Source organism: Trematomus bernacchii, unplaced genomic scaffold (genome assembly GCF_902827165.1).
Source record: "Trematomus bernacchii unplaced genomic scaffold, fTreBer1.1, whole genome shotgun sequence".
Classification (NCBI taxonomy): Eukaryota; Metazoa; Chordata; class Actinopteri; order Perciformes; family Nototheniidae; genus Trematomus; species Trematomus bernacchii.
Genome location: NW_022987664.1, coordinates 23,065 through 40,479, shown reverse-complemented (window position 1 = coordinate 40,479; position 17,415 = coordinate 23,065). Strand labels below are relative to the sequence as shown.

The 17,415-nt window shown below is 40.0% G+C and overlaps 1 protein-coding gene across 3 annotated transcripts; it reads left to right on the top strand.

Annotated features, from left to right (window-relative positions):
- Positions 1–2,378: 2,378 nt before the first annotated feature.
- On the top strand, positions 2,379–12,272 carry LOC117487100 (solute carrier family 22 member 7-like). 3 transcript variants are annotated; one of them, XM_034135741.1, is made up of 10 exons: positions 2,379–2,442; positions 2,919–3,312; positions 6,607–6,710; positions 7,471–7,625; positions 8,323–8,491; positions 9,248–9,371; positions 9,739–9,848; positions 9,935–10,149; positions 11,027–11,135; positions 11,858–12,272. In XM_034135741.1, exons 2-10 carry the CDS (start codon positions 2,932–2,934, stop codon positions 12,078–12,080), a joined length of 1,590 nt encoding a protein of 529 aa, XP_033991632.1. In that variant the 5' UTR covers positions 2,379–2,442; positions 2,919–2,931; the 3' UTR covers positions 12,081–12,272. The 3 variants fall into 3 exon arrangements, with proteins under 3 accessions (XP_033991632.1, XP_033991633.1, XP_033991634.1); XM_034135742.1 differs by having other exon boundaries at positions 2,385–2,416; XM_034135743.1 differs by having other exon boundaries at positions 2,402–2,442; positions 3,158–3,312; positions 11,858–12,271.
- The last annotated feature ends 5,143 nt before the right edge of the window (positions 12,273–17,415 follow it).

Sequence of the window (17,415 nt, the reverse complement as noted above, 5' to 3'; positions counted from 1 at the left end):
GACTCTTTAAAGTAGAGACACTACATACTGATATACACCTGAACATCAGCAGGAGAGGACTCTTTAAAATAGAGACACTACATACTGATATACACCTGAACATCAGCAGGAGAGGACTCTTTAAAGCAGAGACACTACATACTGATATACACCTGAACATCAGCAGGAGAAGACTCTTTAAATAAGAGACACTACATACTGATATATACCTGAACATCAGCAGGAGAGGACTCTTTAAAGTAGAGACACTACACACTGATATATACCTGAACATCAGCAGGAGAGGACTCTTTAAAGTAGAGACACTACATATTGATATACACCTGAACATCAGCAGGAGAGGACTCTTTAAAGTAGAGACACTACATACTGATATACACCTGAACATCAGCAGGAGAGGACTCTTTAAAATAGAGACACTACATACTGATATACACCTGAACATCAGCAGGAGAGGACTCTTTAAAGCAGAGACACTACATACTGATATACACCTGAACATCAGCAGGAGAAGACTCTTTAAAGTAGAGACACTACATACTGATATACACCTGACCATCAGCAGGAGAGGACTCTTTAAAGTAGAGACACTACATACTGATATACACCTGAACATCAGCAGGAGAGGACTCTTTAAAGTAGAGACACTACATACTGATATACACCTGAACATCAGCAGGAGAGGACTCTTTAAAGTAGAGACACTACACACTGATATACACCTGAACATCAGCAGGAGAGGACTCTTTAAAGTAGAGACACTACATACTGATATACACCTGAACATCAGCAGGAGAGGACTCTTTAAAGAAGAGACACTACATACTGATATACACCTGAACATCAGCAGGAGAGGACTCTTTAAAGTCAAGTCTAATATATTATGATGCATGGAAAAACGATATATACTTCACTTAACTCATCACACACGATAATAACTTATCATTGATGAGCAATATGTGTGTTTATGAGGGAAGTAATGCCCTCATATTACACCATAAATGCATCTCCATGGAAAGTGTTACCAGGGACGTGCACAGACATTTGGAGGGGCTATTGCTCTAAACTGGAAAAAGGGCCACCCCCGAAAAAAGACCTTTTGAAAATTGTAACTTGTTTTTAATGTAAAAGAAACCAAACGATTATTACATTAACTAATTTGAAGAGTAATTCACATCTCATAACCAAATAAGCTAAGGCGACTACTTGCATTCGGTAACTTGATTTAAAAAATGAAAACCAGGGACATTTTTTGTTTTGCGGTCCATATCTCATTAAAATATCTATTGTTAGTAACTATTAAAGACACAATGGGGACAATTCTGTTCTAATGTAGTTTGACCTTTGTAACTGCTGTGCAGTCCAGACATAGGCCTACTGATAAAATAGGGCCTCTAACTAACTACCTTAAATAAACTCACTAATTAATGAAACCAGTTCAATACGAATTATTCTTATTCTTATCATTCTTTATGAGCGCAGTAACGGTAAGGTATCTAATTACTTGTTTATTTAGTATTCCATAACTTAATAACAGAGATGGTCAAACTAAAGTGGTAGAGACATGGCAGAAATCCTACAATTAAGCGGGGCAGTGAACTGTTCACCCGTGAGAGGGCGATCAAGAAAAGAGAGCGAGCGGCCCCGTTGAGGGAGTTTACAGATGAAAAGACACCGAAAGACAGAAGCTCAATAACAAGTAGGCTATATTTAGTTGTTTTTTTGTAAATAACCGACGGTATCAAGAGGAAGTAAAGTCCCCTGATTTGTCCCTTATAACCCAACAGCCATGAGACAACTCAAAATCAAGTTTCCAAAATCCGACACTGAGGTGGTCTTAACGCACCGGCAGATGACAGCGCTGACAAAGTGTGTTTCCCGCAGCGAGACGCTACAATACTAATTGTGGGCTTATCATGTTGATTCGGCCACAACAGAAAAAAGAAAAACAAACTCTCGCTCTCTCCAGAGGGGCAGGTCAGCCAAAAAGGCCAAACGGGCCGTTGCCCGTGCAACATTAGCCCGTACCTGTGCACGTCCCTGAGTGTTACCCCCAACTGCCGCTATTGTTTTCCTTCTGCTCACTTTAACTCTGAGTTTAAGCACGAACAACATCATTCAAAAACACCCCAGCTCTCGTGGTAATGTGTGACTTGTTGGGAAAACAGCTAAAGGACATAGATAATCATTGGGAGTATTCAAAAAATAATTGACAAAACTCCTTCTATCCGGTCATTTTAGGTCTAATGTTTAATCATATTTCATAATTTGTGACAATGTCCAAAGGTGAAGCAAAGGTTAATGATCAGAAAGAGGCGTCTGCAGAGCTTACATAAAGTGTTACAACGGAAACAAAGCACTTTGTAGAGAGAAGTGCAGCACTATCAGGTTAAATAGTGCATCAAATCTATGCTAGGTGAGTAATTCAACTTGTAAGGTAAGGTACGTTTATTTATATAGCACATTTTCAGAGACAGGGGCAATTCAAACTGCTTTACATCATCATTAACACTTAATAAGAAGACAACAGAAAGGAACACAATAAATAAACACAATGGAATAACAAATTCATAAATACCATGCATAAAAGAGATAGTTTAAAAATAACATGTAAATACGGTAGGTGGTAAAACAAGTTAAAAGACTTCTGGGTAAGCAGATGTTGTTGACTTATGTAATACCTTGCTTTATATCTTGTTATTGTTCATTTGTAAATTCAACATGTATATTTTCTACTTTCTTGTTTATTTCTTGTCTTTTAATTTGTATTGGCTACTATGCCATGTCTTTTGATGCTGCTGCAACACAAACATTTCCCAAATTGGGATCAATAAAGTACTTCTTATCTTATCTTATCTTTACAACTTTTTGTCATGAATGTTGGACATACTGTATTCCAACCCAGTGTGTTCTTTTAGACACGCGGTGAAGATGAAGTTTGAGAACATCCTGGAGGAAATTGGCGGTTTTGGACCTTTCCAAATGTTCATACTCGTCCTGCTGTGCGCCCCAAGAATCGTGCTGCCCTGTCACTACATGTTGAATAACTTTATTGCGGCGTTACCTCCTCACCGCTGTGATATCAGCACTCTGGATGATGGAAGACTCTTTCGAAATTTGACCCAGCAGCAGAGACTGACCGTCAGCCTTCCTTTAGGAGAAGATGGCGGCTTCAGATCCTGTGAGATGTTTGCAGAGCCACAGTTTCAGCTCCTGGTGAACGGATCCAAACTCTTTGAGGCGACAACGGTACCGTGTCAGAGTGGATGGGTTTACGACAACTCCACCTTCACCTCCACCCTGGCAACAGAGGTAAGGACACAATGCTTTTATCAGTGATCAAACATTGTGTGAAAGATATCATATAAAACACATTTCAGCGAGCAGACGTTTTGACTTCACCCAAAAATAATGTAGGTGGGGCTAAAACTTTAATAATCACTTAAAGATCTGCCCAAAAGATTATTTTATTTATTCTGAGGAAAAAGTCAACATTTTTAGAAAAAAGTCCGAATTCTGAAAAAAAGTCGGAGGTCTTTAAAAAAGTTGGAATTTTGAGAAGAAGTCTGAATTCTGAGAAATGTAAGAACTCTGAAAAAATGTCTAATTCTGACAAAAAAGTTGTAATTTATAGACGAGAGCAAAACGCGGGACCAGTTAGGATATTTTGAAAAAAGTCGGAATTCTGAGAAAAAAGTCGGAATTCTGAGAAAAAAGTCAGAATTCTGAAAAATTGTCGATATTATGAGAAAAATGTCAGACATCTGATACAAATAGTACTGAAAAAAATAAATCATAATTCTGAGTAAGTCAGGATTTTAAAGGTCCCATGTCTTGGCCATTTCTACTGATCATAATCCATTGTTGAGGTCTACTAGAATATATTTACATTGTTCAATGTTCCAAAATCACATTGATTCTCATACAGCATCTCTCTATAGCAGTGGTTCCCAAACGGTGTGCCGCGGGATTTTGTGACAACCATACGTTATTATTGCAATATACAACTACACAAAAATAATTATTTTTTAATTTACTATATCAGTACTTTGTATGCACTCATTTCATAATACAGAGGCAAACTCTATACCTAAAAACAATTCTTTAAAAAAAAATCCTCACAGAATATTTCGCTGTTAACGCAGTTGCAGGTGGGAATTATAAGACCGTGACACATCGAAGGCTGAAGGACAACACTAGAACTGTGTAACTTTTTTTCAATAAAATATTAAAGTCTTCCAGTCCGTGACTTTTCCTGAAAGTGTGTTATGTAGCACCCTATGTTGTTAAAAATTGTCAATATGAAGTCAGATTGAAGAAATCGCCCAAAAAATTGCTATCTATACCTATTTCCGACCCAGCGGGTCATATTGACCCCACCCCTTTTCATATAAACATGACGTGTTGCTATAGCAACGCCTTTTGTCTACTGCGGTTCCTTATAGATTGAGAGATAGATTGAGAGAGAGAGAGCGATAGATGGATAGATATATTGATAGATAGTTATAGAGAGAGAGAGAGAGAGAGAGAGAGAGAGAGAGAGAGAGAGAGAGAGAGAGAGAGAGAGAGAGAGAGAGAGAGAGAGAGAGAGAGAGTGAGAGTGAGAGTGAGAGTGAGAGTGAGAGTGAGAGTGAGAGTGAGAGAGAGATAGAGAGATAGAGACAGTCTGTAGTGAAGGAGTGCGCTCCCGCTCACGGGAGACTGCTCGCGCTGCGCTCCGCAGCAAACAGCTGTGGGGCGAGTTGAAAGTACGTTATGCTGGCCGCGGTGTCTAAATAATGCTTCCGGGCCAGCGGGCCATTTATAATGTCGAGCCCTGAGAGTCCACAGATTATATTGGTATACGTTTCATCCCTGTGCGATCAAAACTCACTGTTCAATAAAAGAACATTTTACCTTGAAAATCAATGCATTCTAATAGCGGGTCAATTTGACCCAGGTGGCGGTTTTAGGTATAAAAAATCTCTGGCGGTTCTAGTGTTAAAACAGAGAAACACGCAAGAGGGAAAATGGAGCGCTTTCTTGTGCGGAGCAAACCACCAACCACCAGTGCAGCGACTGCCGACAACCCACCACCGAAAGAAAAGAGGAAAAAGACTGTCAGCAGACAGTATCATGAAAGTTACCTGTCTTATGGCACTGCAGGCGAGCGGCAGATTTTCCCTACAAATAGACGAATCTACTGACATAAGTGGGGCTGCCCAACTTCTGGCAAACGTCAGATATGTTGATGCTGACTCTATCAAAGAGACGTTTTTCTTTTGCAAAGAAATGGAAAGCCATACTACGGGAGAAGAAATATTCAGGGTAACTAATAACTATTTAAAAGAGAACAGTCTGACCTGAAATAGTGCGTCAGTCTTTGCACAGATGGTGCGGCAAGCATGGAGAGGAGAGTGAAAGGATTTATTGCTAAGGTGAGAGCACAAAACCCACATATCGTGACAAACCACTGCATTTTGCATAGAGAGGCATTAGTTGCCAAAACCATGCCCCCGGAGTTGACTGAGGTGCTGAATCAGGCTGTGCAGATGGTGAATTACATCAAATCAAGGCCCCTGAAATCTTGCCTCTTCTCCCAGCTGTGCGCCGAGATGGGAGCCGACCACCAAAGCCTGATCCTCCACAATTTTTAATTTTGTGACCTGTCTGGTTTGAATGAGTGTGTTGCTGCTTTGATGAAGCCTAATTTGATAAAGTTTCAAATTAATTTCTGAAATATTTCGTTAACAAATATTTCATGAGTAATATAGTTTTATTTACATTTTATTTGGCATTAGTAAATAATTATGCACATTTACAGATATTTTACATGATATGAGTGATAACACATGTTATAAGGGCTATTTTGCACAATAGGTGTGCCTTGAGATTTTTACTTGTCCTTTGGTGTGCCTTGGGCACAAAAAGTTTGGGAACCACTGCTCTATAGTATGTGTATTCACTCTCTGTCCTACACGCCTTGTTGGAGCTCCTGACCCCCACTCCCTATGAGCCCACTGTGTTCTGATTGGTCAGCTCACCCACTCTGTTCTGATTAGTCAACCACCATTACAGCTGAACATCAGTGTTTATGTGTTACAATGGCGTTTGTTAGCAACCAGAAAATGACACCAGTAAGGACAAACAGATGAGAATGCTACGTGGGGTCTGGGTGCCGTGTTGGCGGGACGTTGCGGGGCTCGCTGCTCCGCCCTTTGAGGCTCGAGGAGCGGACAGTGTGAGCTGGATTACTGGTGTCGTTTCCTGGTTGCTGAGTGGGTTCTGCGAGACAGCGAGACACCGCGGAGCTCAGCCTGAGCACACACACACACTCACAGCCAGGCCAGACAGAAAACTGTGTTAGAGTTTTACTCGCTACAGGGTGTACTTTGAGGGTTTGTGACTTTGCAAACCGTTTACATGCCTACAACGCTACATAACACACAAGGGGACGGGTAATAACCAGAAAAGCATGTCATGGGACCTTTAAGATAAACGTCTTAATTCTCAGAAACAAACTGAATTCTCACAAGGAGACAAAGTTATGAGAAAATCGTTGTGTTTGAGGGATGATGAAACAGATAAACTGATCTGATGCTGTTTTCTCTGTGATCTGCCTCACAGTGGGACCTCGTCTGTGATAGGAAAAGCTTGACACAAACCACAAGCTCCATCTTCTTCTTTGGAGTGATGATCGGCTCCATAGCGTCTGGATTCCTCTCTGACAGGTGAATATAAAGTGTGAAACATATTTGAGTAAATGTTACTTAGCTTCTACCACTGGTCTTCACTTTGATGGGAAACTGTGCCACAAACAGAGGTGGGAATGAGTGGAGTACAAATACTTTGTTACTGTACTTAAGTACATGTTTCTGGTATCAGTACTTTACTCCACTACTTATTTTTCTGACTACTTTTTACTTTGACTTCTTACATTTTGAACACAAATACCTGTACTTTCTACTTCTTACATGTTGAACACAAATACCTGTACTTTCTACTTCTCACATTTTCCAAACAGGCTGGTTCCTTTAGTTTGAATGTGTGTTTGGTGGCGTGATCATTATTATTTAGAGTCATTGCGTGCCTATTGATTTGAACACGATCCGTGTATCCATCATTTCCTGGTCTTCTCTAAAGAAGAGGGACCAATGAAAACGTTGCCATGTTGCCGTTGTTCAGCATGGAAACATTCATTAGCTAACAATGACATTATTGTTCTATTAATATAAAGGGAGGTCAGGTACTCTTTAAAACAGCTGCTAGTTATGGGTACTTTTTACTTAAGTACATTTCAAAGCCCATACTTCTTTACTTTTACTTGAGTAAAGAAGTTTAGTCAGTACTTCTACTTTTACATGAGTATTTTTAAACACGAGTATCTGTAATTCTATTTAAGTAAAGGATGTGTACTTTTGCCATCTCTGGTCACAAATCTCCGCTGATGTTTATCTTACCATCTTTAATCTACTTTATATTTATCTCCAGGTATGGGAGGAGGAACACTCTTCTCGCCTCGTACATCATGGCCGCCGTGTTCGGCTTCTCCAGCGCGTTTGCCAACTCCTACGTTGTGTTCGCCGTCCTCAGGTTCTTCACCGGGTTCGGACTGACGGGAATCGGCGTAAACTCGGTGGTTCTCAGTAAGTTCTTAACAACATATGGTGCAACTTGTTAGATGCTTTTATCCAAAGTGACTTACATACTCAATACTGTGGGCAATCCCCACAGGAGCAATTTGGGGTGAAGAGTCTTGCCCAGGGACACAACGACATGCTGACTGCAGTGGGGTTCGAACCTGTGACCCCCTGATCCGAACACCAACGCACAACCCACTGCACCACACGCCTCCCCTTCAGTGTTTACTTCCTGTCTGTCTTCTTCTAAATGAATACAAAAATGAATCCACGTGGTTTTCTGACGGAGGAAACTAATATTTGTTGTCCACAGCTGACGTTTAATTGACCGGACTTCTTTCTGCGGATTGATATGACTTCACATGGTCCTTTTGATACTCCTTAGCAAAGGTCTGTTTTCCTTAGCAACGGTCTATTCTCCTTAGCAACGGTCTGCTAACGAACAATAATAGACTGGAATGTCCAAATTGACCAATCAGAATCAAGTATTCAACAAGGCTGTGTTATAACAGATCTTAACAGGTCATAGATAAGATATATAGATCACAGTTGGTATATTTCTGCAGGTAGATAGAGCCTTTATTGAATAGTGTACAAGATTTGTACAACTTTTTTTTCAGGTATACTCAAACTACCATGGAAATCCAAGGAAAAGAGAAATGAGTTGCAATATAATTGACTTGTTGTTTTGCCCACCTTGCAGGTATTGAATGGGCGGACACGGACCACCGGTCGTTTATCGGTGTGATCGGCAGTCTCTCCTGGTGTTTAGGGAACATGCTATTGGCTGCGTTCGCCTACCTGGTGAACGACTGGAGAAACCTCACCATGACCGCCACCGCTCCGCTGGGACTCGCTATCCTGACCTGGTGGTGAGAGAAACACATCAAAGTTTTCAACAAAATGAACAATGGAAATGCAAAGCGCTTCTCAAAAAGCTACTGTTATATTATATAATTTATATTACAACATATAACGCTTTGAGCCCCAGGAAAAGCGCTATATAAATAACATGTATTATTATCATTATTATTATTAATAATTTGAGATGAAAGAAGATCCTTTAAGCAAGAAAAATTACTAATAAATTAATTTAAAAACACTCCATTACAAGTAAATCCTACATTCAAAATCTCAGTTAAGTCAAAGAACTATTATCAGCTAAATGTATACCTAAAGTACTAAATCTCTGGAAAGAATTACCTCCATATGTGATATATTATTACATATATGGCAATATAAGTTTGTCAATATTGTTGCCTGAAGTACCATTATACTATTTTAGGCAAACATAGTTCTGATACACACATGTTTCGTGAAATACTCAAGTAAAGTCAAAGTACTTCAAAATTAGACTTCAGTACAGTAGCCTAGTAAATATAGTAATAATAATACATGGGATTTTCATAGTGCTTTTCCTAATGCTCAAAGACGCTTCAGAACAGAAACAATACAAAAAAAACAAAAAATGTCCACCACTGGTTTCAAAATGAACAATTTAGACGTCCTCTTGTTCCACTCAAAGTTGTTTTTAATGTTATTTAAAGTAGGTCTTCCTCCATGTTTCATCTTATTGTTAATAATTGTGAATATAATTGACATATGTATTTATAAATGTATGATTGCAGGTGGATTCCTGAGTCTGCCCGCTGGCTGTTGGCTCATGGGAAAGTGGAGAAAGCCAAGTTTTACCTCGACAAATGTGCCAAATTCAACAAGAGAGGAGATCTGTCGGACAAAATAAAACTGGAGGTGAGTTTGAGCTCGATGTCGATGTCGCTGTCTGAAGCTTATATATTTTGACGTGATAACATTTATTTTACCCCAAATGTTCCCAAATATATCAGACCAAGCACAACCAAGTTGACAAAGTACCACTTGCATAAACCATGACATTACAATATAACAATGTGACTTTAACTACTTAATATGTACATGAGCATGGCCATTTAAGGGTTGTTGTTAAAGAGAGGGATGATTGGTGTTGAAAGGACAAATCAAACAGGAAAAAGTCATATTAAAACCTTAAGTTTCTAAGGGAAGGAAATAATGACAGCCAATAATAACTCTGTCAATGGGATGTCTAAAAGTATTTAACCTTACTTCTTTCTCTGAACAGACACTGTCCAGCATTGAAAACGAGGAAAATAAGGACAAAAACTACACATACCTCGACCTGATCAAGACCCCGAAGATGAGGAAACTAGCTCTTCTGACTGGGATTGTTTGGTGGGTATCGTCTCGAAAAAACATCTAGAAATATATTTTCATTTAACATGAATGATCAACGATGTGTTGTTTATCGTATCCTGCAGGTATGGCGTTTCCTCCACGTATTACGGCATCAGCCTGAACATCAGCGGCTTGGGTTTGAACATTTACCTCACACACTTCATCTACGCTGCCATCGAAGTGCCCGCCAAGCTGATGACCTACTGCTGTCTGAACATCGTGGGGCGGAGGAAGTGTCAGGCGGGAACGCTGCTGCTGACGGGACTCTGCATCGCCATCAACATCTTCCTACCTCAAGGTGACAGGAACACGTTTACATTTTCAAGTTTCAAGGCTTTTATTGTCATGTGTACAGAGCTACAGTGTAGATATGAGAATGAACATCTGAGGTCACAGGCTCCTCCAACACAATACAACAGATACAATAGTACAGGTCTGATCTGTAGAAGTTCCTCTCTGCTATAATGTATAGCAGAGTTGGTGCGGTCGGCTCGCATGTTGCGGACCAGATTAAAAGCACACGGCGAAAAGTAAACAAACACTGAAATAATACGAAAAAGAGGCAGAGTTGGAGAGGAGCCAAAGACACGGCAGCCATTTTCACCCGGCGCACGTAACGTAAACATGTAACAATTGTAAATATGCAATGGTCTTTAATGTTAAATATTTATTTGTAAATCATTTAGTATAATCACATTTATTTCATAATTCTGTGTTCTTCACTTATTAAACGTTCACTACCTGACTAGGTCGGAAATCAGTGGGCGGAACCTCCAAAATTCAGTCACTGTACTCAGAAGATTATTTTTTTTGGGGACTTCCCCACTTTATATTGTGTCCTTCAAGATTTCCTCTTCCCTTTTTGTGAATGTGTTTCACGTGAGAAGAGTCAGTGCGAGGAAAAACTAATATAATAACTACTGATTCGTTATATGTCTCATCCATCAACAACATAAACACAACGCAGACACCGCGAATCGACACCGGTTACACACACACGGGTCCTTTTCTAGGCTGTTTTGTGAACGGTCAATTGACACTTGGATTTACTTTCTTTATCCTATATATATGTTGCTCTGTTGGGACTTCAGTTTTTCATTGCGATATCTACACTGTAGCTGCTGTGCAAATGACAATAAAGCTTTGAAAATTCACACTTGAAACTTTCTTTCTAGATCTGTGGCATCTGCGTATTATTGTCGGCATTCTTGGAAAAGGTCTGTCCGAAGCTGCCTTCACGACCGTCTACCTCTACACAACGGAGCTTTACCCCACGGTCGTCAGGTACGTCTTGGATAGATAGATAGATAGATAGATAGATAGATAGATAGATAGATAGATAGATAGATAGATAGATAGATAGATAGATAGATAGATAGATAGATAGATAGATAGATAGATAGATAGATAGATAGATAGATAGATAGATAGATAGATAGATAGATAGATAGATAGATAGATAGATAGCTAGATAGATAGATAGATAGATAGATAGATAGATAGATAGATAGATAGATAGATAGATAGATAGATAGATAGATAGATAGATAGATAGATAGATAGATAGATAGATAGATAGATAGATAGATAGATAGATAGATAGATAGATAGATAGATAGATAGATAGATAGATAGATAGATAGATAGATAGATAGATAGATAGATAGATAGATAGATAGATAGATAGATAGATAGATAGATAGATAGATAGATAGATAGATATAGATAGATAGATAGATAGATAGATAGATAGATAGATAGATAGATAGATAGATAGATAGATAGATAGATAGATAGATAGATAGATAGATAGATAGATAGATAGATAGATAGATAGATAGATAGATAGATAGATAGATAGATAGATAGATAGATAGATAGATAGATAGATAGATAGATAAGTACTTTATTGATTGCAATTTTGGAAAAAAATAGAAAAAAAAAAATAATAATAATATATTGCATTACCATTTCTAATGATTCACCGTCCCCTTCGTTCTCTCCAGGCAGAACGGCCTGGGCTACTGCAGCGTCATGAGTCGTCTGGGGGTCTCTGTGGCTCCTCTGATTCTGATGCTGGAGGACGTCTGGACTCCTCTTCCTCAGATCATCATCTGCTCCGTGGCCTCAGTCTCTGGCCTGGTGGCGCTGCTGCTGCCCGAGACCCTGAAGGAGAGGCTGCCGGAGACCATCCAGGACGTGGAGCAGAAGACAGTGTTGGTGAATTAAAGGTCACCTATTCTGCAAAATCCACTTTTTCATGTCTCTTATACATCAACATGTGTCCCCTCTTCTTCATGTCTCTTCTACATCAACATGTGTCCCCTCTTCTTCATGTCTCTTCTACATCAACATGTGTCCCCTCTTCTTCATGTCTCTTCTACATCAACATGTGTCCCCTCTTCTTCATGTCTCTTCTACATCAACATGTGTCCCCTCTGTGTAAAGGGACTCTGAAAGTTTCAGGAAAAAACATTCTCTCTCTTTTTGTCCTGATCCATTTATATAAAAATCCTGTCTGAAAATGAGCTGATCAGATTTTGGCCACTTTATGATGTCATAACGATGTTTAGCCAATCACCAACCAAGGTAAACCCCCCCCCCACCTTATCACCTGAATCTCCTCCTAGAGCACCGTTGAGTTCTTTTTAACCAAATATCTCTCAGAGGGGCGTGGGGAGGGGCTCCTTATTTTCATCTAAAGTAACAGACAGAGAATCAGCACTTTGGAAACAGGGCTTCCGGGTGAGAATTACACAACATCAAAAACGACTTTTTTAAATCATGGACAGGGTTGGGGGGTCTAATTTAAAACGTATTGGATTACCTCAACATCAAATGCAATGCAAACAAAAAGAAGATTAAATAAATATCAATAAGATGTTTTTTACTGAAGTGTTTTATGTAAGACAGCTAAACAATGTGACCTTAGAAAAGAAAGATTTTTAGGATCAGAAATGGTTTTATTGACAGGAAAACCTGCCTTTCATGAAGCACATTCAGGCACATGAGCACATACTACAGTTTAAAAAAGCAGGAATAAAATCTGAGCTTTAGTTTAATACACACATGATCAAACCCTTTAGTAAAAGCACGTTTAACATTAACACCTCCTCTTTATGAGATGAAGCACCTTACATGCAGTTCTCTAAATATGGCTTCACCCATGTGCATTATTAAGCCCCGCCCCTCTTCCAGTTCAGGAGATGTGATTGGTCTGAGATCACATGACCTGCAGTGTGTGTCTGTGTATAATAGGTTGTCTGTTTATTGTCATGCTCTTTGTCATGTGCTGTTTGATGACCCTGATGAAGGTCAAAGCAGAACACACTGATATTAAAGATTCCTCAGGATTATCTGATGTAAATATTGTAATTGTATAAGTGTTGGACTCATGTATTATGTTTTTAAAGTAACTGATGTAGATAGGAAGGATATGAAATGACAGCGACAATGGATGTAAATGATCCTAATTATCTATAAATCCCATATCCAACACGTCATCATGTTACTGTAATCTGTGACAACGGTTTCTTTTTGTTTTTTACATGAGAAATAAACTCATGAATAAATACTTGATGCTCAATGAAATATCATCCAAACTAAATTATAACTCATATATTTGGGAAGTTATCCATATTAAATGTCCGTCTTTCTTTGAGTTATATTGTGTTCGACTGCCTTATTTATTCCTCATCACAGGTAAGTATTTTATAAATAGAGACATTTAAATCGTTGCTATATTCACAATGAGACCTCTTCCAGTCAGTTAAGCAACATCCAAATGCTGCATATTATTTATTTCAAGCATACGGCCAGACATGACACTTTGCTAGTGGTGCGATGTAGTGAAATACATTTACCTAAATACTGTATATCTGAGTACTTCTTCCATCACTGCACTGCCTCTTTTGAAGGGGGATTAGTTCACCGAGCAGATTATTGTTGCTTCTCATGTTCTTCAACATCTCCATGAAAGATTAGAGTCTTTCCTCGATAATCTAACTTTTTTATGAATGGTTTATTCTTTGACGTGAAGAGTGGTTTTGGCCTCTAATCCAAACACAATTGTTCCCAAATTGATGAATCAAAGCCTGGTCTCCAAAAAAGTAAAACAGAACACATACGGAGAGATCGTGACAACAAAGATATTAAAGAAATAGTAAACAACAACCACTACATTACAACTAAGACAATCAACACAATAAATAACTCAAACACTTTAAAATAAAAATGTCCTTTGTAAGTGCGTAAACATTGTCATATAAGCAATAAAGTATTTAAAATGAGCCCCACTTCTATCAGTTGTGATGAACACAATAATGCATCAATCCAGTAATTTACCATACGTATGATGTATGAAGGGTCCGTTAGCATCACAATAACTTTTACTTTTGGTACTTTAAAGGTAGGGTAGGTAAGCATGGAGAAACTAGCTCGAGTGTGCTAGAATTTGAAAGTACGCAGCCGAAAATAATCTGCCCCTTCCTTCAGACTTCCTTACAGAGCCCCTCCTCCAACACACACGAACGTGCACATGACCAATGAGGGCACGAGATAAGTTTGTGCACAGATGGAAGGCTGACAGGCAGGTAGGCCATCCAGTTATTTTAGCCGGGCCGGCTCAGATGATTGGTCGTACTTTTTACAGCGCCACGGCTTCCACAGATGACATTTTTTTAATGTATTTATTGTCAAAGCATTTAATGTATTCATTGCTATCGGGATGTTAAGAGCATTCCATGGAATATAACAAGTGTTTCTGAACTGAATTACCTACCCCACCTTTAAGGTACATTTTAAGACCTGAGTTCTTTTACCATCACTGCACTTTGTCCTTTTGGATTAGTTCATTGAGTCCTTGATGAGCAGGGTCTGTCCTGACTTGCTAACTTTGTGGTCTATTCTTAAACGTTAAGTGTCTCTATCATTGTTTTTGGCATCTAATCCAAACACAACTGTTCCCAAACTAGATTAATCAAAGCCCAAGTACTTTTCTATCACTGCACTGTGTCCTTTTTAGGGGGAATAGTTCACCGAGTCCTTGATGCTGCTCCAAGTTGAGCAGAGTCCGTCCTGACTTGCTAACTTTGTGGTCTATTCTTGGACGTTAAGTGTCTCTATCATTGGTTTAATCCAAACACAATTGTTCCCAAACTGAATTAAAGCCTGGTCTCCACGCTCTCGGCCACAGTCTCCACAGTTGGACTCGTGTTTTCTCTTCTGTTGTGACAGCAGGGCAGCGCCAGCATCACCTCTTTGAACCCTTTGGTCATGAATGTGTAAATAAAAGGGTCCACCAGGGGGCTGAGGTACAGCAGCATGTGGGAGACCAGACCCAGATATTTCACCGTCTCCCTGAAGTTCAGAGCCTCCAGGAGGACGCTGAGGATAAACGGCACGTGCAGAAAGGTGTAGTTAGCCAAAATGGCTCCGATCCCCCACACCGCCCTCCTCCTCTCGGGGGTTTTAGGGTTGGATCGGGAGCACATCACGGCTCTGAAGGAGTCCACGGCGAAGAAAAGGAGGAAAGGGAACGGAGCGAGTAGAGACACAGCGAACCAGAAGCTGTATTTCAACACGGCGAGGGCCAAAATACCGAACAGAGACGCCCACATTAACAACGTGACAACAGGAGATCGCCGAACGTTACCGCAGAAAAGCAGACACTGAGGGTAGGCCACCAGGAGATGGCGCTCCTGAGCAATGAACAGCATAAGGGTGACGTTCGTGACGATGCCGAAGTAGAAGATGAAGTCGGTGGGGTTAGAGGAGAAAACGGTGTTGGACTCTGAGTCCTCGTCAACGCTGGGACGCCCGAAGAAACTCACGATATCAGAGACGAGCAGGAACACGACGTGCATCGGGATTTTGTTCTCACCTGGAGAGAGGAACAGAAAGGATCAATGTGATACTTCTTAATTACTTTCATCGAGCAAAATTATATAATATTTGACCTGGAAACACCTCAAAATGTGTGGTTGTGATCAGCAATTTCATCTGTTCAAATGCTACTGTGGTGAATATCATAACATAAGGCAGGGGTCGGCAACCCCTGGCACCGTAACCAGTGGCACGCGGCACCGTAACCAGTGGCACGCGGCACCGTAACCAGTGGCACGCGGCACCGTAACCAGTGGCACACTAGGAATAAGTGGAATAAGTGTGCAAAATATTTACATTTTATTTTTGGATCCTGAACGAGACCGCCGCCAGAGCGCGTCTCCCCGTTCCCTGCAGAAGGAAGCCATACACGCAATGCAGCCCCGCTCTCTTTAACTCCAGGCGACTTTCTGCCGCTGATCGTTTCACCACAGAGGAAAGCACTTCACAAATTGCAGTACCCATAAGGAGCTGTACAAATGTGTCTTTAGTTGAAAGCCCAGTGGCGATCTGCTCATCTCTCATCGAAATAACATGCTACACAGGGGCGGACTGGCCATCTGTGTTCTGGAGAATCACAGAACGGACGATCGTCCTTATTATTATGCCGTTTAAACCAATTATTTAAATTTGTTTGTTAAATTTGGCATCATGTGCTGACAGGTCCACACACTGCTTCCCTGCAGCGAGGCTCCCCCCGCCCTCCTGTTGACAGTTCACCTGAACATCAGCAGGAAAGTACTCTTTAAAGTAGAGACACTACATACTGATATACACCTGAACATCAGCAGGAGAGGACTCTTTAAAGTAGAGACGATACATACTGATATACACCTGAACATCAGCAGGAGAGGACTCTTTAAAGTAGAGACGATACATACTGATATACACCTGAACATCAGCAGGAGAGGACTCTTTAAAGTAGAGACACTACATGCTGATATACACCTGAACATCAGCAGGAGAGGACTCTTTAAAGTAGAGACACTACATACTGATATACACCTGAACATCAGCAGGAGAGGACTCTTTAAAGTAGAGACACTACACTGATAAACACCTGAACATCAGCAGGAGAGGACTCTTTAAAGTCAAGTCTAATATATTATGATGCATGGAAAAACGATATATACTTCACTTAACTCATCACACACGATAATAACTTATCATTGATGAGCAATATGTGTGTTTATGAGTGAAGTAATGCCCTCATAATGCACCATAAATGCGTCTCCATTGAAAGTATTACCCAACTGCCGCTATTGTTTTCCTTCTGCTCACTTTAACTCTGAGTTTAAGCACGAACAACATCATTCAAAAACACCCCAGCTCTCGTGGTAATGTGTGACTTGTTGGGAAAACAGCTAAAGGACATAGATAATCATTGGGAGTATTTACAGTCTTCAAAAAATAATTGACAAAACTCCTTCCATCCGGTCATTTTAGGTCTAATGTTTAATCATATTTCATAATTTGTGACCATTTCCAAAGGTGAAGCAAAGGTTAATGATCAGAAAGAGGCGTCTGCAGAGCTTACATAAAGTGTTACAACGGAAACAGAGCACTTTGTAGAGAGAAGTGCAGCACTATCAGGTTAAGTAGTGCATCAAATCTATGCTAGGTGAGTAATTCAACTTGTAAGGTAAGGTACGTTTATTTATATAGCACATTTTCAGAGACA